At 43.7% G+C, this 20,984-nt stretch overlaps 1 protein-coding gene across 1 annotated transcript; it reads right to left on the minus strand.

Annotated features, from left to right (window-relative positions):
- Nucleotides 1-1,319: 1,319 nt before the first annotated feature.
- Nucleotides 1,320-20,836, minus strand: stk40 (serine/threonine kinase 40). Its single transcript, XM_034232968.1, has 11 exons — nucleotides 20,625-20,836; nucleotides 15,935-16,061; nucleotides 15,323-15,408; nucleotides 14,580-14,723; nucleotides 12,654-12,878; nucleotides 11,280-11,332; nucleotides 7,788-7,903; nucleotides 5,713-5,857; nucleotides 5,372-5,491; nucleotides 5,005-5,089; nucleotides 1,320-4,839 (listed from the first exon to the last, which is right to left on the minus strand). The coding sequence occupies exons 2-11, from the start codon at nucleotides 16,050-16,052 to the stop codon at nucleotides 4,621-4,623; spliced, it is 1,311 nt and encodes a 436-aa protein (XP_034088859.1). The 5' UTR covers nucleotides 16,053-16,061; nucleotides 20,625-20,836; the 3' UTR covers nucleotides 1,320-4,620.
- Between the last annotated feature and the right edge of the window lie 148 nt (nucleotides 20,837-20,984).

Consider the following 20,984-nt stretch of genomic DNA (forward strand, 5'->3'; position numbering starts at 1 on the left):
TAACTACAAAGCAGCTGTGCTCTCGTATCAATGATATCTTATACAGTTTTAATAGTTAAATACACTGCTGCCAGTAAAGTATGCACACTCAAAGCTATGACAATAATTCCAAGTAAACACATCTGGAAAAGTGGATCCCTGTTTAGCCTTTGTCATCTCTATCCAACTGGATTTGGTCTACTCTTCTTCTAGGAAACTCAATACATAATGCTCTCTGAGGTAATTAGGCAACAGCATCGCGGATGTCTGACGTAGTCTTTAATGAACCATCGTTTGTTTGAGACACATGAATCCAGGATGGACCTCCTCGAGGCCAGCTGGTTCAGATTTATGGGGACAAAGCATCTGTGAAACGTTGACCCTTGAGACTTTTCCGCCCAGCTGGACATGTTGGGAGATGGGTGTAATGATCCAGAGAGATCCACTGGAGACAAGCTGCAGGATCTCAGAACGGTGGGAAAGATGACTCAGAACTCAGTTATTCTTTTGTTCAGTCGGGACAGCATGTTGGCCTTTGGTAACTACTTATAGATTGAAACTAATCTATAACAAGAGGGTCCAAGGTCTAATCTCATAATTTGTTCATAATGCCACAGTGATTGAGAGTTTAAGATGTAATTCCCTTTGGTAGGAGCCACTTCTCTGCTTCAAAATCTTTGCGGAGCCACGTTGTACAGGTAGGTGTGTATCAGTGGGGTTTAAAAAAAACAACCCAAAAGAAGGTTGCATAGTGTCTGTTTAAAACATTTGCACTTTTATTTTTACAGATGAATTCCAATATGTCCATCAGGCCTGCATATGATGAGCTTTCCATGTGTATAGTTTTTGGCAGGCATGAAATGATTTTGTGGAGAGTTAATGCCCTGCTTGAAGTGGAGTGTGCATTGAAAGACCTGAGGTGAGATGGGGGGATTGTCAGAGCAGCCCACAGACCCCAGTGCTGTCAGCAGGGGGTTTCCTGTTTGAGCACCTCTACCTCGGTATCGCTCACCGCAAGACTGAGGTGGTATGGACGCACAGACACTCGATAATTATTTTTGATGTTCATACTTCACACAGGAATCACCCTCAGAAGACGTAACATTCAAACACAGCTGGCTGAATAATGAGCAACTGAACCTTTTGTTGTAGATCGTATCAGGCACGTATGAAAGACACATGAGACAGACAACAAAGAAGAACATTCAGTGAAATGTCCTACAATTCCCTACAAGTATTATTACACTGGTCCTACTGCTGGCGTTGGTTTCATTTTCAACAGGAGTGCTCCACCTGCTGGCAGTAAAAGAAAGTGTCAGAATACAAAAACATGACAAAGGTTAATGTTTCCATATCAAAGTTTATTGCTGACATGCATGTAGAGATCTGATGAAGTACAAAAATATGTTTTTTTATACAAACGTGTTTATCATCTGTACAATTACGCAGTTGTTCCTGTATCTAGATGCCCATGTCCGACCAAGCAGCTTACAACACATTATCCCATTGGGTTTAAACTACACCACATTTCAATCCTACTCCAGTTGAAACAGTCAGCAATATACTGGTTATATACTGAAGACTTAGGACTTTAGAAGCACGGGGAAAATCATCATAAAACTTAAATTTTGAAAATTAGAAATACAATTTTACTACTCATCCAATTAAGGGTCTTCATCTATTTTGCCTTGTGGTTTCCCGTAGGACACAAAAGGGGGAAATGATCTTCTAATTCTCGATCAGCTGCTCTGGCACACCTTGCAAGTTTAAAATCATGCAACAGTCACATGTTTTACACAGAGTTGAACCTCACACTATGTTCATGCTTTTCAGTCCACATCGCCATCTATCAATACAACTCTGTCAAACAAACATTGCATGTGGTACAATCCGCTAGTTAGAAGGTGAAACACTTTTCTTTTTTTAATAGGGGGACAAAATGACATTTACATCAAAGGTCTATTAAACCTGTAGTTACTAATCTGTAGTTGGCCGTCATGGAAGATGACACACAGTTCACTTGATGTCAGCATTCAGCAATGGCTACGGTGTTCATGAAATACCCTTTTCTGATGAACAACCTAGACTACTACAATACTGCTGTATACCCATGGAATTCACATTGAGGTGGGAGAAAGCCGACAGCTCTCTTTACATATCATTTGAGCCTCTGGATGTGGTGGTTGAAGGCCAACGTGGCCTATAATGCACGCCATTCGGCATGTGTTGAAACCGAGTTGGTATCTCACTGGGTGAAACTACATACAATATGACTAACGCAGTCATGATGGTACATATTTACATACTGACCAAAGAGTGCAGCTTGGTGTTGGGATTTTTGGGTAAATGGTAGACAGAAAGAAAAACACTACAAAAAACCCTCCCGTCATTCACGATAATGTGCGAGTATCATTTAGTTTTTCTTTAAAAAATATAACTATGTCAGTCTCGTTATTAGTGTAGCTTAAGTTGACCACAGGATATGTGGTTAAATGGCAAGAAAGTTATTTATGAATCCAAAATGAAAAACAAAAACAGATGCTACTCTTCCATGGAAGTGGGCGAGGAGGATCGGACATGAGAATCACTGTTGGAGTTAACAACACTTTTTTTTTTTTTTTTTAAGCTGAGAGGGTTTTAGGGTCTGTTTCACTGGCATTAGTTGTGCCTAGTCTGTGATACAAGCCCCAGTGGTTTGGAGGGGGGGGGGTCAACACAAGTGAATAAATAAATCAACATGAAATTACAAAGAAGAAAAAAGAATAAGTGAAGACATTTGAAAAGTAATCCAGAGCCTATGTTCATGTGATCCGTTATAAATAGGAAGAAGTGTAGAGAGCCTGAAGCAGGTACCAATGGCAAAAGGCAGGTTGCAGTGTACAGATGCCTAACAGTCACTGGTTAGTAGCTTTGTCATGGTTTCAAGAAACTCTTTGATACAAAACAAGAAGGCTAGTAGCCAAGCAACCAAACCTAAAATCTATGAGTCTGTATTTTAATTCTTCTATGAAGTATTACAGTATGGATTACCGGCCACCAGCTAGTCTATCTGTATAGAGCCTACATGGTGAGATAATAGACGCGTGTAAGAGTTGAGCTGGAGAGAGGGCCTGAAAAGAGCAAAAGAATATCCCAATCTTAAGAAAGCATTCATGGCTATCGCTAAAACATTCAGTCAAGCCCCGTCCCAGCTTAGCCTGCTCTGGGTTTCACAGTGTCTGCACCGAGGCAGGCCAGATCACAGAACACAACGATTGGAGGATAGCTTAAAAAAGGGGTCTGTGGCTGTCAGAGGTGACCCGCTCGACAGCCACGCAGACTCTGATGTCACCCGGCTGAAACACACACGCACACTCATGGAGACGTATTAAAGCGTAGGGTGGCGGTTCACATTCATACTGAAAAACACTTGTCCCGTGATCTGTCTTGGTAAAGAGAAACAGGGAAGTTGGAATACCTGGAAGCCATTTGATTCTGAATGAGGCTGAGGGTACCGGTTTCCTTGGCTAAGAGTCGTTTTTAAGACATTATTTTTGGCAATAGAAACATGATCTCCACCATAATGGCACCGAGGAAGCGTTACCATCAATATGCCTTGGCAGGGAGGATCCAACAGTGTTTCCCATTCAGTTCTTGGCATTGTGACTTCCAGGTACCTCACACTAGCTGCCTAGATGCTAAAAATAGATTTCCACAGGGGTGAGCAAAAGCATTCTGCAAATACCAAAGCATGCATGTACACATACTTTGATATTCAGTGTCTTCAATCCAAAGGAAGGGGTGAAATGCTACTTGTTCAGGAAAATATGATAAAAAGCTTATTCAGATTCTTTTGAAACCACTCGAGAAGGTTTCTAAGCATTATCACTGACAGAAAACATTAATGCTTTGTGTTACTGGTGGCATCAAGACTCCATTGTTACAATCCCTTGTCTCAGAACAGTGAGCATGGTTTACCAACAGAGAAGAGAGACAGAGAGGTAGATTGATTTGAAGTCAGAGTTACAGACGGGAACAGTCTGGATCATTTTCGGTACAGGAAAAAAGGACAGGAAGAGGGGGGGGGGGGGGGGGGGGGGGGGGGGAGTGAGAGGGCGAGGGGGGAATGGAGGTATAGAGAAGTGACATCTGTGATCAGGAGATCTGACTTGAGGCAATACCATTAACCACGAGGAAGAGAGGGGGGGTTGCTACATGATTCAGGTCCTGTATTGCTTGGGGGACCCAGAGTTGATGGGGGAAGTGGGGAGATCTCAAAGGGAGGAGGGATATGGGGGTAATCGTCTCTTCGACTCAGAGCCTTTGAAGCCCCATGTGGGACTGTACCATCAGGGTTGTTTGCACAGTGAGATCTGACTGTGGGGGACCTGAAGGATCCTTAGGCTCAGATCTTCCTCTGGAGCTTTCCATGTTTCACTGGAACATCCAGACACGAGGAGTGAAGTAATAAGTAAGTAGTTTGTTCTGGTGCCCTCCTCAAACCTGCTCCACCAGGCTTACTACAAGCCCAGATGGGGGCCGTCTGTACCCTGATCAGGATGGGCCTCCTGTATGCCAGTTCAGTTTTTAGGGGCTCATCCTCCTCAGTCCTCTCTGTGCTCCCTGGGGGGGGGGGGGGGGGGGGAGGCTGCCATGGTTGGCCTACTTCCGGAGGAACCGTTGAGCCAGTATGGCGGCATCTAGCGGGCTGACGGGCTGGGCGTCGAGACCCAGACGCCTCACAGGGGGGATGCTGCCAAACTGCCGCTTGGTGAGGAAGCTCTTGGCCTCGTGGATAGTGTTCTTCTCTTCAGCCAACAGCAGCTGCTGGCGCATGTAGTTCTCAAACTCGTACTGTGAAGACTCTTCCATCGCCTTGGCCTGAGGGAAGACAATGTTGTCCGTTCAATGTGCTGCAACACTGAGCTGATAACATGCTCTCTAATCGTATCAAAGAAGTGTAAACATGGAGGAAAATACAAATGTAGCCATTGCTCTTTTTGGATCTTTCCAACAAGCAAAATATTTAGATCTGTAATCATTTACCTCTTGCAGATGTTCTGGGTGATTGACCTGATCGTCAATATCCGGCACCACCTGTAGAGGTCCACTCATCGAGGACACAGACTGCCTGTGATATGGAAAACACAACAAAGATGCCGATTAACCACCACGAGACGTCAATTTGAAATGGCCACCGTATGGCTATTAGCGACGTACTTATATGGGTGGACTTTTAATTTTAATTAATGTAAAGCCAACCAGTGGAAATGTTTCAAAACTAATTGGAACAAAAAGTGGACATTTTAGACAAAATGAAGATATATTTCTCAGCTATTAAACAATAACTCATAACATGACGAGCAACACCAATGATGTAATGTTTCAAACTTCCAGCAGGTGGAGCACTTACCACGAGGCGATGATGCCGCTGAGAGACTCCAGCACCTCTCCTGCAGTCAGCCTCTGCTGAGGGTCCAACACCAGCAGCTTTCGGATCAGGCACACCGTGTTCTCCGACACACGCCCGTCCCTGAGAGGAAGAGGAGGATAGAGGTAAGATAATATGTAAGAAGCTGTTGAAAGATTACAAGGACAGTCTCTTAAATCCATACTGAATATAACAATTTGGTAAATACTGAAAAAAATATGATGGGCTTGAATAACTATTTTATAAAAACATGTATACAATTATTCATGTTTTTGAAATGCTGTAGGTTTTTCCATTGCTTCTCATCTCCTCTCTCTACTCACTCTGGGATGGAGTATTCAGCAGCCTTGATCTTGCGGAAGAGCTCTTGAGGTATGCTGTCATAAAATGGGAACTGGCCGTAGAGCATGGTGAACAGAACCACGCCGAGGGCCCACATGTCACTGGGTTTACCTCGGTACGGCCGACCTGGGGACAGGAAGCAGAGGAGATCAACAAATGTGTCATTTGAAAAGGAGACCACAAAGATCACTGCTGCTGCGCCTTAACAACAAAAATCAATTAAGCCATCGGTTTTTTTAAATCAACATTTGTGTGTTGACAGTTTTTGCCCCATGAGGTGGTTGACCCTGAGACGAGTTCAAGTCCTGTAAGTCAGTAGGTCTAATGATTAACACGATGAGCAAACACTATGACTCTACATCAGGGGTGTCAAACTCAAGGCCCAGGGGCCAAATCCGGCCCGCGACTTCATTTTATGTGGCCCCACAAGAGCTTGCAAAGAATATAATATGTTTATTATACGGTTACATGCTACTTTACAGAAGCACGTTGCCCATAAACGACATGTCCCACAATGCATCTCAAATTTGACTTTCTCAGAATTTGACTTTTTTTCTTCAACATACAATATGCATTTTTTCTCAGAATTTGACTTAAATTAGACTTTTTCTCATAAATAGATTTTTTTTTTCAAAATGTCACTTCTCTTTTTCAAAATGTCACTACTTTCTTTTTGTTTTTCCAGAATGTGGCTTTTCTTTTAAAATCATATTGTGAATAATCCTAATAATCATATTCTGAAGTGACTTATTTGCCCTAGACTTCTGCTTTCAGACGTAGTTAATTATGAAGTTATTACCCTATCCGATAATAATCCAATGCAGAGGCAATAATGTAATATAATACATTATTATATATGTCTTTTTATATAGTCTTAAAGTTACAACCGGCGCTTTGAGTGCAACCATAATGCTGATGTGGCCTGTGATGAAATTGTGTTCGACACCCCTGCTCTACATCCATCATATTTCATAGACTTTTAAAATAAGAGAACTGAGAATTGTTTTTTTAAATCAACCCTAAAACAATAAATCAGCTATAGGTCGGCTATGAATAAACTGCATGACCATAGGCAGTGTTGTTACAGCCAGGCGGCAACAGCAGCAGGCAATTATGTTAAAGCTTGTGACACACACTCACAGGCGGGGGATGGGGAGGGGAGGGAAGGGGGTAGATGGGAGTAGTTTCCCTCCAGTGAGTCATCAGTGCGTGAGTCACTGAAGCTCGGTTTAATTGTGTGCCTGTCACGTTATGCTGATATACACGCCCGGGTTCCATCTACAGTTTGAGTGGTTGGAGCTAAACGATTTCTGTTGGAAATGATTCCCCTCGATCTTGTACACTGTCCAGGACGATGTTCTGGAAATCAATGATTAAACGGATTGGCATTTGAAGTGCGTGCACAAGCCTCGGCCTGATTGGCGCTCAGATCTGCACATTTACTGTGACAAATAAGCTTTGTGAAGCCAAACAATAAAAAAGGGATTTCGGCTTTTTTTTCCCTCAGACAAAGAACATTTTTCACACAAAGAAGAAAGTAGCTTCCTCTGCAAATGAGGAGAAATACATCACCGTGACTACACAAACCTATGAAGGAAAATAACGATTCCTAGCTTTTGACAGTCCAAGATTGCAACATGAACCCTTTCTTGTTACCCAATAACAGGAAAATCAAACACAAGACTGACTGCTTACATAACAACCAACAAGGACCCCTCTTCTAAGCAGAACAAGGTCTTGCATTTTGTATAACTAAATACAAATGAACATTTTTCACTTGTAGTAAATACACTTTACAGTTCCATTTCAAATCCTAAAGTGGAAGGTGGCGAATCGATGGAAATGAGGAAGGTTTTCACACCTGTGCAAAAATAAGTTGCTGCAAAAACAAGTGAGACTGTGGGATTGTTTTGGGGGACAATGTGGGGTCGATGTGGACCACCCATGAGCAAAATCAGCTTTTCTAAACTGTTCCGACTACGAAGCATCTTGCTTTATACATATATTGCCTTATGAAACGAAAATGCACTTTAAAAAAACCGTTTTATTTTCTTACCACTTAACACATCGGGGCTGATGTAGGCCGGACTGCCTCTCTGGTCTTTCAGCAGGTCGTCCTCGCTCACCAGGTGCTTTCCCAGGCAGAAGTTGGTGATGGTGATTCTGTGAGTCCTGCAAGCACACACAAACAAGCATGTTAAATATAGGATATGCTTCAGTTTCAAAATACCTTAATATCCCCACTCTGATGAGCACACTCCTAGTGTTCTCCCCTTTGATTTGATCCAACAAAAGCAAAAACAGTCTTACTCATCATGACCAATGTAAGTTTGGAATGTGAAACACTGCACACTCATCGCTCAGAGCATTAAGTGCACACAGGACGACAGAGACGGGGAGAACTTGCTAGCATGCCTTGTTGTTTTGATAATCTCATGGGTCACTGGGCCTTTACATTACATCAGTATCTCATGACTGCCAGATGCAAAACTGAACACGCACACCCAGTCCTTTTAGAAGGGAGTCTCTCATCTTTCTGCGGTGTATTTGGAGTCAAGTTGCTGGTCATTTCCTAAACTCTGATTTAGTAGATCCTTGTATGTTCCCCTGTAGTGAAATGCATGTGAAGACGCATTGAGGTTACCAGCGATATTTGATTGATTTCATGGGATGCAACGTGATGCTATGACATTTTTCTCCGACTCATTAAGGTACATGTGGTTTGCCTCTGGACTAAACCGTGTCCGTATTAAGCCGAGGGACTATGGACCTTTCTATATCAGTGTGCTCTTTCAGCAGGGAGAGAGAAAATCAAAAGTTGCACTTTGACAAACATATGAGTCAACTTGTGGCTTGAGATAATTGTCTGGATGACTAAGCCTGCATAGTGATTGGTTGCCAAACGAGTATGGAAAGCTCATGAAGATTTAAAATATGTACACAAACTTCAAGTGCACACACAATCAGTCCCATGATGAACACGCACACGAAAAAGGCACTCAAAAGCACATTATTGCACGGTCTAGAGCCCGGGTCCTCTATAACACGCTGCTCACCCACATCCGCTTTCTAAAAAGCATGAGGTCAACAGCTTCCCCTATTCTCTCTCACTTTCACACCCTGCTCCATCACACACTCACTCACTGCTCCCATTACAGCGTCTGGAGCCAATTTCTGTCAAACACTCAACATTCAACCAAAAGGCTTGAATCTCCAAAGTCCCTCAGAACATTCGGTTCACATCATTTCCAGCTACTTATGTGATCCAGCCCTTCCAACAGCTTCCGTGTTCCAAGTCTATACAACCATACAGTGGCCTTGTGATGTGCACACAGATTGGCCAGAACAGCGTGCAGTGCTTCAAGGACCCTCGACATAAAAGCTTCCTTTATAGAGGAGCCTGTGCTTTTGTCTGTGCGCATCACGACCCAGGCTTCTATTCGTGCACCGGAGATTGGGTAAATTAAATTGCATGTTTGCCTCGTGAGGCAAGGGTCCCCGAGGACTGAAGAGCGACCACACCATCTCTGCTTCCTGGTCATGTGACTCCGGGAAAGTCAGGAAACCAGAAACCTAAACAGCCTCCATGATTTTGCCTCCCTTCCCGCAACATTTTTTGCTGAAAATACACAAGCTGAGGAGAAGGGAGGTTAAACGCAGGGCAACTTCCACAGTTCACTTCCTCAGAAGCATCATTTGGAGGGTTACACTTGTGCCCAAACTTACAGTTGCAATATTCTAGTTTCTAAGCTTGGCTTATTGAATGGTGGCTACTGCCTGTCAAGTATAATTCCCTCGCTCAGCAATGTAGGATAAACATTTTCAAGATAGTTCCAGAAAGACTTATTTGTGCCAGACAGCACGTGACTTCTGATTCACTCAGGGCAATCCATCCCTGAGACAATACAGCAAATACTGAGCGCCAACAGAAGCTCTCTGGAACATACACAAATAAAACTAATCAAAACACCTTGCTGTAATGTCTCTCCTTACATTTAAGTCAACACAGCTCTGACATACAACAAGCTAGCAGATTGATTTATGACATCCTGCTTTCATAACAGCTGGCTCTGCAAGAGGAAATCACATCACTCTTGTGCAAACTGCTGAGGTTGTTGATGCCGTGTGAGGAGGGGGGATTTTGGGATCGGTCTGCATCTAAAATTGACCGTATCCTTCCCGTACTGCATACACATCCCGGGTGGAGTGACAGAGGAAACGTGCACGCAAGCAGAGTGTAATTCATAAGAGGAGAGGGGAGGAGGTGAAGAGAGAAAAAAATGACAAAGAGCATAAAACAGAAAAAACAATCAAAGCAGGAAAGGGGATCGGGGTGTAAAAGAAAAATATAAAAAAGTAGAGTAAAGGGTAAATGCATAAATAATGAGTGTGTGTGTGTGTGTGTGTGTGTGTGTGTGTGTGTGTGTGTGTGTGTGTGTGTGTGTGTGTGTGTGTGTGTGTGTGTGTGTGTGTGTGTGTGTGTGTGTGTGAGAGAGTGATGTGCATTGCAGTGTGAGTCAGCTCGGAGCTATGGGGCCTTTGGCAGGCCTCTCCTTTGTCTCCAGCTGGGACGGAGTGTTCCGCTCGCCTGCTCCTCTCCACCCTCCTCTGGCCAAAAACACTCTCCTGTTTCATCACCACCACCACCACTACTCCTGCTGCTGCTGCTGCTGCTGCTGGGGGGGGGGGGGGGTCAATGGGCTCTGATGCGTGTGTATGTGGTAAAGATATGAGCCGAGAACGTGACATTTCAATGCATGTGCTCACACTTGCAGATAATGTATGATATAATTAGACTCACATGTGTGTGATGCAAGCATATTCAATGTTTGACTGCGAAGGTGTGTGTAGCAAGCGTAGGAAAAGAGAGTGTGTGTCTCACTGTTAGTCATGTCCCTTCCAAAAAAGTCTTTGTGGGATGATTATCAGAGTCTCCATTAATGTGCATGCAAAACTCTGCAAACGTCACTTCAAAGCTAAATCTATCCAAATCATCTCAAATTGGGCTTAAAAAAATATAACAAAAAGGCAAGAAAATGCTAAAATAGCAGAAGTCACACCGCGAGTGTGGCTTCCGCCCCTTGAACACACACCTCTCTCGTACACTGTACGTATGGTGTTTTACAGATGAGTGGTTTCCATTCAGCAGGGTCTATCTGAAGTGCTGAACAACATTGCTCACTCTGCCACTGAAAACAAAGCAGTAGCGTATTCTTCGCTCCATTTTGCACCCATGTCCAGTTTACCCGCTGCTTCCAAAAATCCAACTACGGGTAATGAATCATCAGCTTTTACGCAACACACAGACACCGGCCCAGACTCACAGGGTTTTAGGTTTCTTTAACTGATCTCACTCTTAGTCTGAGAATGTGACCCCTGCTTGGGTTTAAAGTCAAATGCACACCGGATACAAGCTGCTGGGGACGGATGTGGCCCGTCGTACATGTGAGCGGAGACAGAATGACTGACTGGCAGAATCAAATGAATGACCCGGTGTAGTGGGAGGGGTTATTGCCCTCGCCGAGTGAGAGAATGAGTTAAAGCTTACCGTTTGTTCAGCACCATGTTTCCCAGCTTGAGGTCTCTGTGCACAATGTTTTTCTGCATGCAGAAAAGACAGCACAGGTTTGGTCAGGTCATGCTCGGTGAATCATTGGTATCACAACAATTGGTTTGTTCTAGAGACTGACACACAGGCATGGGAGATGAGTAATCAGGAAGAATGTGCAACTAGTAGGGCCGCTCGATTATGGCAATAATCATAGTCGCGATTATTTGGGTCAATAATTGATATCACGATTATCAAAAACGATTATCCATTTACTTTGAAAACATCCATTTATTGCATTTTTTTTTTGGAAAAGTGTGTTTTTAACAGTTGATTACTTTGAACTTTAAGAATAATTCTACTGAAAAACCAATAAAAAATTAAATAAATACAAATAAAATAAATAATCGTTTTATTTAGGGATGTCCCGATCACCTTTTTTGCTCCCGATCCGATTCCGATCATTTGATTGACAATCTGCCGATACCGATTTTTCCAGATCCGATCTTTATGCAACGCATTAAGAGAGAAAAAAGGTAACAGATAACGGCTGGTCATCCAACGCGATGCATTTTATATTTTCTTGGCCTTTTCACTGTTCTGGGGCAGTTTCTCTTTCCTTTTCAAAGTCTCTGAAAGTGTCGGTTGTTTCTGTGCCGTTACCCGAGTGGCCGCTGTGTACTCGTCGTGTTGTTGTTGGTGTTTGTTTCTCAGGTGGCGTATTAGATTGGTCGTGTTGAACGTAGCTCTGTTCTTTCCACCACGCGGAACCTCCGCCTTGCAAACATTGCATCTGGCTGTTACACTGCCTTCGCTTTCAATTTTATCATACTTCCAAACTCCTGACATTTGCTCTGTGCCGACTCCCGAGTCACCGGCTGAACGTAGCCTCTCGTTAGCTTACTGCTACTATTAGACACTGCGCCCACTCTGTTGCTTTGAGAGGAAAAGCAACCAGGTCTGAAAACAAGCCCAAAAGAAGCAACACATACATGATGTTGTGTTATTTTAAACCACAACAAAGTCCTCAGGATGACTAAGACGTGAACATGGTCATTTTTGTTTTGTAACATTAAATAAAATAATAAAAATATTTTATATAAACATTATTTTATTTTTTATTCTCGATCCCCGATTTTTTTCTCCCGATTCCGATCTTTTGAAAATCAAGTGATCGGATCATCTCTAGTTTTATTTCTATTATGTTGTTTTCATAATCGTAATTGCGTAATTGAGCAGCCCTAGCAACTAACTAACAATATCAAAAGGGATTTATTCCATGTTGACAAAAACATAGTATCCATTGATGTCAATTGAATTTATTTGAGTCCACTGTTTCTTAGAGTAGTGAATCAAATGCCATCATAGACTCACCTTATGAAGGGCTTCCACGACACGCACCACATCGTAGAAAATGACGATGGCCTCGCGCTCGCTCAGCCGCTTCTCTTTTATTACGTAATGCTGGAGGTTTATTAGATCTGCCGTCTTGTCGCTGAAGTCATGAGCACACAGGCAGTCAAGCACGAGGCAGATCCGCTTCTTCATCTTTCGCACCTTGTTGGCCTCCATGTCCTCCACTATTTCGTAGGCACGATCCTGGGGAACAACAACAAAAAGAAGGGTGAGCAGCAATCTCCAGAAAAAGGCTCACTTTGTAGGTAGACAAGAGTTGTTGTTGTTGTTGTTGATGATGCATTTTAGAAGCACTTCCCAACAGTGTCCGATCGATATAGGTTGAGGCATACATGAATGCATCAACCTGAATGGATTCCTGTACCATGCTGGCGGATCAAACCGATTCATTCAGCTTAGAAAGCCATAGATTCATGCAGAGTAGCGGCCATCAATCTGCAGCCTGCATGTAACCGATGAATAAGACACACCCACCCCTCCACACCGGGTGGTGGAAGGTCATTCCTCTTCGTCCAAACTCCAGTCGTCTTAGCGGAGTCACCACTTCTTATTGATTTCTGTATCAAGTTGTCAGTATTTTTTTTTCAGATGCAGTCGGCACCTCTGAAAGCGTACACGTATTAACTGGTCCTCTTAGGGTGGAGATGCTCTATAATAACCCAATCAATATGGCTGGTCTAAATGAATCGGAGTGCATGGCTGCTATTCTGAGAACACCGGGACAGTGGAAAAGACAGGATGTGATAGAGAGAATAAAAAACAGAGAGAGATCTAGAGAGATGGCATAATAATGGTTAGAGGAGGAGTCAGACGGGAATACAGGTGAAGGGGGGGTCATTGTGAATGGATGGGGCTGTAAATAGAGATGACTGCAGATAAATATGGCTCTTAAATGGTGCCTAAACAACCCTGATATGGACAATGCAAGCAGCTGGTTGGACAAATTAATATTATTCTTACAGTGACACCACTTATGGCTCTTTTCCACTGCAGGACCTAGCACAGCTTATGGTTAGGCCTTGGTAGGCCAGGCTCAAGTTTAGTAACAGGGGTAGTAACTATAGTAACGCAGTGTAGGTGGGGCGATTGGCTGTTCGCTGTGTAAAACTGCTGTGATGTCATCTTCAATGCGAACCACAACACCAAAACAAAGCCGTTAGCTGTTAGCACTCAAGCTCACAGCTCCTCATATCTGTTCAGAAACTGGACAAATGTTGAACAAGTACAAACCACAGACTGTGTGTCATGGTGAATACAGTCGCTGGTTTATTTATGTCTGTAGGCCGTGAGTTTGGACGGAGCATATACTGCGTTAGCTTAGCCTGATCGATCCGATCTCCATTCAGAAAACACGCATTTTAAAAAGGTTTTTCGCCTGCCGTCTGTCTGCAGACTTAATTCATGGGTTTAATAACCGGTATCAGTTTGTTGTTACTTCCGCATCATTTTTGAAATGTGTATCACAATTAAATCACGGTAAAATATGTTCATTTGGTTGTAGTTGTAGCCCCCTTGCCAACGATTCTCTGACCATTCAGCAGTCGAGAGTGTTTACGTCACCGGTTGTTGGCCCGGTAAGAAACTCGTTTTTGGAGGGCCAGAAAAAAGGTGAAAAAGTAGCCCTGGGCCAGAACTACCCCTAGTGGAAAAGCAAAAAAAGCAGGCCTGGTTTGGCCCGGCCTGCTTAAACCGTGCTGCAGTGGAAAAGCGCCAATAGTGACCAATTGAAAGTTCTCCATGGTAATGTTGGTGTATTTATCATGTCTAACCATATAGGATACTCGCCCAGAAAATGCACCATAAACTAATTATTAAGACTGATGATATACCATGCCCCTGTTTACAGAAATGTAGTTTTATTGGAAATAGTTTGTAGGTGTTTACCTGGAAGAGGCCGTGATGGTGGACCACCCCATCCTGGTTATGCAGCAGGGAAAGGAGGGAGAACTCTGTGTGCAGCAGCATTTTCCCCTGCCTCTCCTCCTGAGTCTCCCCTGCAGAGTCTGCTCGCTCCTCCAGCGTAAGGATCTGCAGAAAGCACACACGAGAAGAGAGCAAACATTAGAGGTCACAAGACAGGAGCTCATACAGGATCAGACCGCGGAAAAACAGCTTTAACTTTGTATGAAGCTAATCTACGCTCCTGACAGAGCACAGTAAAAATGAGTGAAGACATGACAGCAAGTTTCATTTCAAATGAACATTTTATAGCAGTTATGCAGCTTTAAAATAAAAAAATAGCTCATATACTAATGTGAAGCAAACAAGCTGTGCAGCAGACACTGAGGCGCTGCAGTCATTGGTATGAGGGGAGGGTCACACACTGACTCACTGCATGGTCGTGGGGGTTACAAGTAGACATTCCAGGTGGGGCACTACCTTCCTTTCCCCACTGCTACAGCTCCTTCCCGAGTGCAACAGACATTAGATAGCCCCAATAAACACATTGCCCCGCTAAGGTTTTTTGTTTGCACCAGACTGAAACAGGAGGCCATAAAATGAACAATAATAAGGAAGGTCAAAGGTTCAGATGTCCGCTGGGACTTCATAACTTTGTCGTGAATGATATGTTTAATGAACAGTAAAAAAGGAAAGAATGAAGAATACGCCAAGCCTGACAGACTTACTTTGAGCTGATAGAAGTCGTCCGTGCCGTCCTTTCTGGCCAGACACTGCACTATGCTGGGCACTGGTGAGTTGCCCAGGCGAGGCCCTGCAGAGGATGAGAAGAGGAACAGCTGCATGACCAAAAGGCAGGCAACATGCTGGAGTGTGTGCTCTCACTGCAACTCATTAAAGACTACATGTGCTCGTATCCATTAACACCCAAAGTGTTATGTTGTCTTTGGCACTCTGCATTGCAAATAGTCAAGGAGTTGTGTAGTAGAAAACATACAGGTTTGAGAGTAGGGGGAGGGACATTTAATCCAGCAGGAGGAAATAACCTTGCTCCAACACAGACTTAGAACTTTCTGGCTGAATTCAGGGAGATCAGCTAAATTCTTCACATTCTTGTCTCAGGCGTGCGTACACACAGAGACACCGCACGACTCTCACACTCACACCAAAATACCTTTCCAGATTTCCAGCACAATCCCAAGTTGCACATGGGGACAAACGTGCACAAGTTGCACATGGGGACAAACGTGCACAAGTTGCACATGGGGACAAACGTGCACCAAGAGACATTTTAGAGTCCATACTTTTGGGGCTTGTGCAAACACTAGCAGCTTCCTTACCGAGGATGAAGGGCCCAGCTCTCTTGGCGTTGTTTCCGGATATCCCAGGACATTGCAGCTTGCTGGCCCTGCCTGATGACTCTCCAGCCCCCCTCTCCGAAGAGCGCCGCTTGGACATACTGGAGCTCTACAGGAGGAAAAACATCAGATTAGATTAGTTAAAGAGTAACTGAATACACGTGACTGCAAGGACACAAACTGTGAACTTATAACAACACATAGCAGCAGTGATATGTAACCAAACAATGGTTTTATAAATAGTATGTTTCAAGATAAAGCCTGTACCCAGAGCTTCAGCAGTAATACTCCAGGCTGGACTGCACTGATCGGTGAAGAGAAAGGAGGTAAACCTCAGGGCAGCTCCTCCCAGCCTATGTTAAATAACCCTCCCACACATTTAACAACACCTCAGTGTGAATGCGAGGCCATTACGGCTCCATTCAGAATGATGGCTGCTGGCGTCAAGGGTGACACCTCAGATTCAATCTCCCCAACAGGCGATGAGAATGAGCCACCATCTGCATTTTAATGGCAAATGCTGTCATGTAAACGCATTGCACCAGTACAACATTCTTTAAACAAAAGCATTTTTTATTACAGTCTTAGCACTGAACCACAAACACATCTCCAGCTTTCCAACTGCAGTGGACATGGGTTTAGAAAAATCCTTAATCTGTGTGTTTGATCTGAAAATCTGTAGAGCCGGCTTATCTGCGCAGACCGTCCTCTGACAGGACATGCATGTTCGAACAAGGCCTAAACAAAAAAATGCCAAGCCCTTAGACTATGATAAGGAACTAGATTCACGTGCCAGGAGAACCAGTGACAAAGTGTGACACATCATTAAACCACTACTTTAACCGCCACCACAGCAGATCGACTGCCAAATGTAAAGAGCAATAGGTATGCTTTGTTTACTGACACTGAGTTCCTATGTGATGAAACTCCATCTGTTTCCCGTAACAGGGAAGTAGTGCCTTGAACCGAGAGGAATGAGTCACCATGCTGTCGTCCTGAGTTTCTATTGGACGGTTGAAAGAATGTCCTAAACTCCCAGGTAATGACACTTAGAGTGAGAGAAATATGCCCCAAGCCTTCATAAAGGTTATGTCAACATGAAAGTCAACAGAAAAGTGACATATGTGTAAAACTGCCAGTGTGATAGCGGCGGTGTGCACATTTAAGCCAACTTCCCAGGAGAGCTACTTCAGACTAATAACATTAGAAACTACCTCATAAACCACTAACAAGACTTTAGGTGGAGAGCTTACGAGGCTTAAAACATTTCAGAAAATGAAACTACAGAATTTGAATCTTTTTAATGAATTAGCCATGTTCCCGTCTCAAGCCTAAAATCGTGCGCCACTCGCCAGTTGGCGTTTGTTGGGCAGAGAGGAGGCAGGACAGTTGGCAGTCAGTATGGGCTGGTATGAATTCTCACTTCCATGAGGCTTTTTGTGATCCCAGACAGCAGACAGTGTCATCATCATGTCTCTCGCCCATCTGTCTCCATCTCTACTAGTCGTCGTCACCCACTGAGTCTGAAGAGCTGAGGTTTTCATTTATGGCACAAGCCAGAGTGACACCAAGTCACGCTGCCAATAGTAAGAGCATCGTACTCTCTAGAGCAGGGGTTCCCAACCTTTATTGTGCCAAGGACCGGCAGATACGTTAAAAATAAATAAATCGCGAAACGGTTGTCAATTTTAACTGATTTTAATATTTACTCACCACCAGCAGGTAGCAACAGAGGCTAACATCCTGAACAAATACTAGAACAATATGCATCCAAAACAGTTTAACGACGTTTAAAAAAGAAGCGGTGTCGTTTTTTCGGAAAAACTGAAAACCAAAAAAAACGATGTTATTCGGTTTTTAAACCAAAACGGGAAAACAGATAAATCAACGTTTTGGTTTTGTTTGTATGATTTACGGATAATCCAGTGAATGCTGGGAAAACGAGGAGAAGGTGCATTATGAAGGAAATGTCCGTGTGTGTGTGTGTGTGTGTGTGTGTGTGTGTGTGTGTGTGTGTGTGAGAGAGAGACTGGCATTTGTTTTCAGAAGATATTATGATAGTGACGTTCGACAGCATTTCGCACTACATCGAGATTAAGATTAAACTAGGCCTAATTTATTTTGGGAACACCCCCCGCATACAGGCTACCTATGGAGTTAGCCAGATGTGTGTAAATTACTGTTCATGGTCATTTGAAAACAAATGCCGGTGTCGGACAGACACACACACATCATGCGCCTTGGTGACTGGACATCTCCTTAAAAAAAATAATAAAAGAGGGAGTAATCGGGCAGTTCGATGTGTGTAGAGATGTGTGTGGTTAACACGTAGCAGCCTGCAGTCACTCGCTGTTCTGATGAAGGTAAACACAGCGAAGGCGGTGCGTAAAAAGGAACATCTTTACCCGCTGGCTGGTGCTGCACTTCTCAGAGGCGGAGTATACGTCCCGCTGCTGCAGCCATTTCATGAAGTGAAGGAGGTTTTCCTTCTATCAAACAGCTGTGGGCAGCAGATACCGTGAGAGTCCCGGACATTAATTCATAGATCAAGGCAGACTGGTTTACTTTCCTGTTTTGCCAATCCGGTGCTTAAACAAATGGCTCTACACCCCTAGCCGACATGTCCTTCAAATGAAGTCCGAAAGTTGAAATATATCTCAAATAATGTATGCACTGCCATTTCCCCACATAAAACATAACAGTCAGCAATGAAACGGTTGTCTCCTGTGCGCTCCTCTTCCTACTTGGCGCACCGGTAACTTTCTCGTGCGCACGAGAGGCTGAGACCCTGAGCCGCCGAATCCCTCGGAACATCATAAAAGCCATTTTCAACGGTTTTCTAGTGAAATATTAACTAGGCTACTGGATGAAATAATATCACTGGTATAGGTGCGAAAATTATTTTTATATATTTATAATTCTGCAAATATTACGATAAACTCACAGCTATTTCGCGGCCCGGCAGTAACACCTCCGCGGCCTGGTACCGGTCCGCGGACCGGGGGTTGGGAACCCCTGCTCTAGAGCATGAAAGGCAAATCAGGGATTAATCAGCTAATGCAATTTAGGAGGCATGGGAAGAAAATGATTCACTTTTTTCAACTGATGACCAAAGTGCTTGGCACAATGTACACTTCTAATGCTGCCAGATTAATATACAGTATTTCAGATTTGTATACAGCTGCATAATACACAGCAAACTGATCCAATGCCATTTATCTACCGTCTAACTGCAGTGTGGAGCCAACCCCTGACACATCTCAAATGCAAAAGGTCAATGCAACCAACTAATGCACAATGACCTAAATGACATCAGTGCAATGACAGCACACAGCTATCCTTTTCTGACACTGCTGTGCCTCTCTGCACAGCCAGTGATCTGGCAAGCAAGACTGCTTCTGCCTCTGACTGTACCAGAGGGAGGACAAGAACAGATACAGCCTCTGAATCATATCACACAAAAGGAGGAGAGACACGCTGCCGGTGCCCACGAGAAATGTGGGCTCCTTAAATAGTATCTGAACAAAACAACCACGTAGGTGTCTCAAGGTCCACCCACCCAGACTCCATGCTACTTGTCTGGCTCTGCAAAAACAGCTTGCAAAATTAATGTAGTGTCAGGATGGACAAAGAAAGCATAGGGCCACATGAGCATGGAGTAAACATGAAAGTGAATCGATCATAAAGCCAGAGAGAAAGTGTGATCCAAATCAATGTATCCACAAATAGATCAAAAAGCAGGACAAAGAGGTAGAGCAACTGGAAGGTCATACAGGCTTTAAACCTGCTGCCTGAATTAAATGTCAATCATTCATGTCAGCTTACACACATCTACCGCTATCAAGCCTACCTCTTAGTGCAGTTGTGTTGACTACATTTCAATAACATGGTCGCCCAACAAGTCTCTTTATACAAGGTATAATTGTCCATTACTAAACCAATGTAATTACAAATGCACACAGACTGTTAAATATTAATTGGTGCTATTTTTGCGAACACAAGGTTTGGACACCGTTCAGTTCTGGCAGCGTGTAGTGAAAACGAGACGAGACGTAGAGTAAAACGCTGACGTTATGCCTTACAACTTGTGCAGAACCACCAGACATACAGTTGATAACTTGAAATAGCCAGGTGCTAATGTGTTTTGCCCACAGCGATTGTAATTTGACCACCCGGAGTAGTTTAAAAGGACACCAACGCTAAACCGCTTTACACAGCGTGCGTTAACGTCGCTGAGAAAAACATTTGAGTGAGGTGGTTATTTCAATAAAAACAAACCTATACATCTTTATACGATGCATATTTGTGTAGGGGGACATTAAAAAACAAGAGTGAGTGCACATTCAAACTTAGTAAGTCAACAAAACGGACTGAAATGCTCGGATAAAGACCACAGCTCCAGGCACACCGGCCACACAAAGGGGCAAAAACAAGGAGTTGGGTTTTCGGTGCAAACTACACAGAGCAGCCGTTAGCTAGGTTACGGCTACTTTAGCATGTTTTCTTACGTGCCATATGTGTTTTAACATTATTACTGGCGTGTGACGTTAGCTTAAAACCCAGCCGGAGGCTACAGAGCAGCCAGGAGGCCATTTAAACAAAGTAGGTAACATTACAGCTGGCTAGCTTTGCCAGAAAGCTAGATAGCAATGTAGTCTCCCTCCTCGCTTACCTCGAAACCGCCGGGTAAACTCTGCGTTGTCTGCTTACAACATGGATACTTCTTGGGTACACGCTGTGGTGGATGCGCGGAGCTTCTCGCTTAAACAGGAGCGACCACAGAGGGTTGGTTTCGGGGTTGTTTTAGCCTGTGTTACCGAAATGAGCAATTAAGGAAAAGCCTCCGCTCTTCGCTGATCGCATCTTTCCACAGCGACAGCACCACCTGACAACGGAAATGACGCACACACTTATTTGATTGACAGCTGCGATCGACCAATGGCAGCACCTGAATGTTTTTCATAGTAAACGATGATGACATTCTTTGCATAAGTAAAGTTGCTTAATGAAACACATGACATCATGGTTGCTT

The sequence above is a fragment of the Gymnodraco acuticeps genome, unplaced genomic scaffold, assembly GCF_902827175.1.
Source record: "Gymnodraco acuticeps unplaced genomic scaffold, fGymAcu1.1, whole genome shotgun sequence".
Taxonomy (NCBI): domain Eukaryota; kingdom Metazoa; phylum Chordata; class Actinopteri; order Perciformes; family Bathydraconidae; genus Gymnodraco; species Gymnodraco acuticeps.